The sequence below is a fragment of the Egretta garzetta genome, unplaced genomic scaffold (genome assembly GCF_000687185.1).
Source record: "Egretta garzetta isolate BGI_Z169 unplaced genomic scaffold, ASM68718v1 scaffold296, whole genome shotgun sequence".
NCBI classification, from domain to species: Eukaryota; Metazoa; Chordata; class Aves; order Pelecaniformes; family Ardeidae; genus Egretta; species Egretta garzetta.
Window position 1 is genome coordinate 1524850 of NW_009259988.1, and position 3083 is coordinate 1527932.

At 61.8% G+C, this 3083-nt stretch overlaps 1 protein-coding gene across 1 annotated transcript in view; it reads left to right on the top strand.

Moving 5' to 3' along the window:
• Positions 1-90: 90 nt before the first annotated feature.
• The window catches only part of LOC104127847 (fibroblast growth factor 17), a 5487-nt gene continuing 2494 nt past the window's right edge, over positions 91-3083 (top strand). The window contains exons 1-3 of the mRNA XM_035896041.1: positions 91-114; positions 2195-2339; positions 2909-2931. Of these exons, the coding sequence (XP_035751934.1) occupies positions 94-114; positions 2195-2339; positions 2909-2931 (189 nt within the window). The 5' untranslated portion in view covers positions 91-93. The remainder of the gene's footprint in view (positions 115-2194; positions 2340-2908; positions 2932-3083) is intronic.

Consider the following 3083-nt stretch of genomic DNA (forward strand, 5'->3'; position numbering starts at 1 on the left):
GGGGGGGGAAGAGAAAACAACTAACCCCGAGGAAAACACCCTGTTTCTCTCCCCTTCTCTTTTGTCTCCTGCTGCAGATTTTTCCAGCTCCTCATGTTCTCCTGTCAGACCCAGGTACGTGGATTTGTTTTACTAATCTGGCTGCGCCGTGGAGCCGGGCTGGGCGAAGGCGCCCGCTCTGCCACCCGCTCAACTAACCCTTCGCTTTGGGGGTGCCCCTTGCTCTGCTGGGGGGCTTTCCTGATGGCTGAGGGGGCCGGAGCATGCCCACCCCAAGTGGTACCCAGCTCCGGGTAGGGGAATGATGCTGTCTGGGCCCCCACCAGAGCCCGCTGTGCCCATCGGCACCGGCCTCGGGGGCTGCATCGGGCTGGCACTGGGGTCTCTGCGGTGGGGAGGTGCATCCATCCCGGACCCCTCTGGCTTCCCACCCGCTCAGGGCTGGGGCAAGGTCAGCGGGGAAGCCCTCCCGGGGGCAGGCGATAAGGTTTCTCGCAGCCTTGCTCCGGGAGGGACGTGCCAAGTCCATCAGCCTTGAGCTCCCGGGGCCGGACTCTGCCCTCGCTCACGCTGAGGCCGGCTGCCGAGGGGGTTAACGGGGCAGAGCAGGTCCTGGTGCCCCCACCAGCCAGCGGGGTGGTGTGAGGTTCGACACCCCCCTCCCCTCTCCTCCCACCTCCCCCCCCTCCCCACCCCGGGCTGCACCATCCCTTTTTGTGCTCTTTAGAAAGGCAGCGGCTATTAAAATGCACTGTTCCATATCAGCACCCTCTGCTCCAGAGCCCGAACAAACCCCCCGTAGCTGCCGGCCCCAGTAGCCTTAATATCTGCTCAGGACCTTTTTTCTTTTTTCTTTTTTTTTTCTTTTTCTCTTTCTTTTTTTTTTTTCCTTTCCCCAAGGTAAATGCTTTTATTTCTTTGAAAATGAGAGGGGAAGGGAACCGCCTTTGATGGAGCGGGGCCGCCCCCCCAGCCCACCTCCTCCATCAGCCCTAAAGGTTTTAAAGTGGATCCTGGCAGGAAATGAGTCCCCGGGTGCACACAAAGGTGGTGGGGGGCCAGGGGGGGCAGGCAGTGCCCCCCACCATCCTGCTGCTCCCCCCATGGCAAGAGCGGGCAGAGCCGGGACCCTCGTGCCGGGCTTCCCACCCAGCGAGGCGATGCTGTGGCCCGGGGGGCTGTGGGGCTGCAGGTCCCATGCACCCCGAATGGGCAGCCAGACCCCGCAAACGCTCCCTGGGTCTCCCCATGGGATGAGCTCCCAGGAGCGCATCCCCCAGCCCGTTCGGAGCCGGTTTTGGGGCCAGCGTCCCTTGGGGGGGCTCAGCTGGCTGCGGTGCTGCCCTGATCCCCGGCTTCCCGCTCGCACCGGGACCAAACCAAAGCTTCTCTAAGATGTCGCATTGAGAGGTGCTGGTTGGAGTCTGGTGTGGGGACGGAGGGTGATCCCCAGCACTAATCCCCCCCCCCCGTCTGCAGTAATTAGCTGCCCTCCACCATACAGTAACCCTCCTGCATTCATGCTGCCCCGTTGGCATAAGCCACGGAGCTGCTTGGGGGGCTCCAAGGTGTTTTATTCCTCTGCTCCCTGTGCTGGTGGGTGCTCAGGGTGCACCAGGAGGGGATGGCTCTGCTCCTGGGACACCCAGCCCGGCTTTAGGTGGGACTCACCCCCACAAGGGTCCCAGTGGGTGCTTGGCAAGCACAGCCCGTGCATCCCAGCCCGTCCCTGGTACCTGCAGGCACTGCCCAAGCAGGAGATGCTGCCAAGTGTCCCCCTGGCCCCGGGGAGCAGCAGCTTGACCCCTCTCCCGAGGGAATGGTGGGCTGTGCCTGGGGGAGAGCATCCTTCCCTGTGAGCCCCTGCATCCTCCTCCTGCGTGGGTTGCAAATGACATCTCTGCCTCTCCCTGCCTGCAATGCCGGTCACACTCGGGTCCGAAGCATCGGCTCAGTGCTTTGGTGGCTGCTCCGAGGGGACCAGCCTGGCCGGCGATGGCCGGGAGCTCTCCCTCACCCACAGACAGGGGTGGCGGGTGGATCTCTGTGCCCCTCCCCGGGGCCAGCCCCAGCCCTCCCGCCCCGCCGGGCTCCCCGCTCCATCCCCTTGCCGTCGGCTGTCCAAAACAAATTGATTTTATTTTTCCCTTTGTAAACAAAGGGGGAGAATCAACCGTCTCCTAATTTTAACCAGTACGTGAGGGACCAGGGTGCCATGACCGACCAGCTGAGCCGACGGCAGATCAGGGAGTACCAGCTCTACAGCCGGACCAGCGGCAAGCACGTCCAGGTGAACGGCAAAAGGATCACCGCCACCGCCGAGGACGGCAACAAGTTTGGTAAGAGGCCGACGCCTCCCCGGGAAGGGTTTATCCACAGTCCAGGATGGATGAGCTCGTGGAAGGGCTGGGAAAAGCCGGGGAAATGCCTCTTCCCAGAGTTTTGCAGGGGGTGTGGGGAGGTTTAGGTTGCCCCAGCTTGCTGGTTTTATACCCAAAAATCCCCCCCGGCTAACTCCCGTGAGAGCACAGCTCCCAATCAGCCAGCCCTGACCTCAAAACTTCCAAAAATCATGCGTTTCTCTGGTACCACGCAGCATTTATAAGCCCTATATTTAGGGCTTTTGCTTTCTAATTTCTTCCTGGCGTAGAGACAGGCAACTTTTCCTGGAGGATAATCACCTGATCCTGGCATCAGCCTCTTAAATACCCATACGTGGCGGGCAGAGCCCCCCCTGGCCGCATCGCCCTTCGCCATGGGGTTTGCCGGGGACCCCCACGCTGATGGGCATCGCAGCCCTGCAAGGACCAGGCTGGCATCCCCAGCATCCCAAAGCTCCAGGAAAGGCTCTTTCCAAGCCCGGTGACCAACGAGGCTGCCTCGCCACGTCTTTGCCTCTCCCTGCCAGCTCAGGCGCGGGCTGTCGGGAGCGCAAGACCCCACTGGGGTCATTGGTTTCAGTGTCGGCTCCCAACCTTTGCGGCTGCCGCTGTGTTGTAGAGAAGCAATGAGGACGAGGATAATTACCCCGCCGGGTGCTGGACTCGGTCTAGCCCTGGAGAACCCATTGAATCCCCGACAAT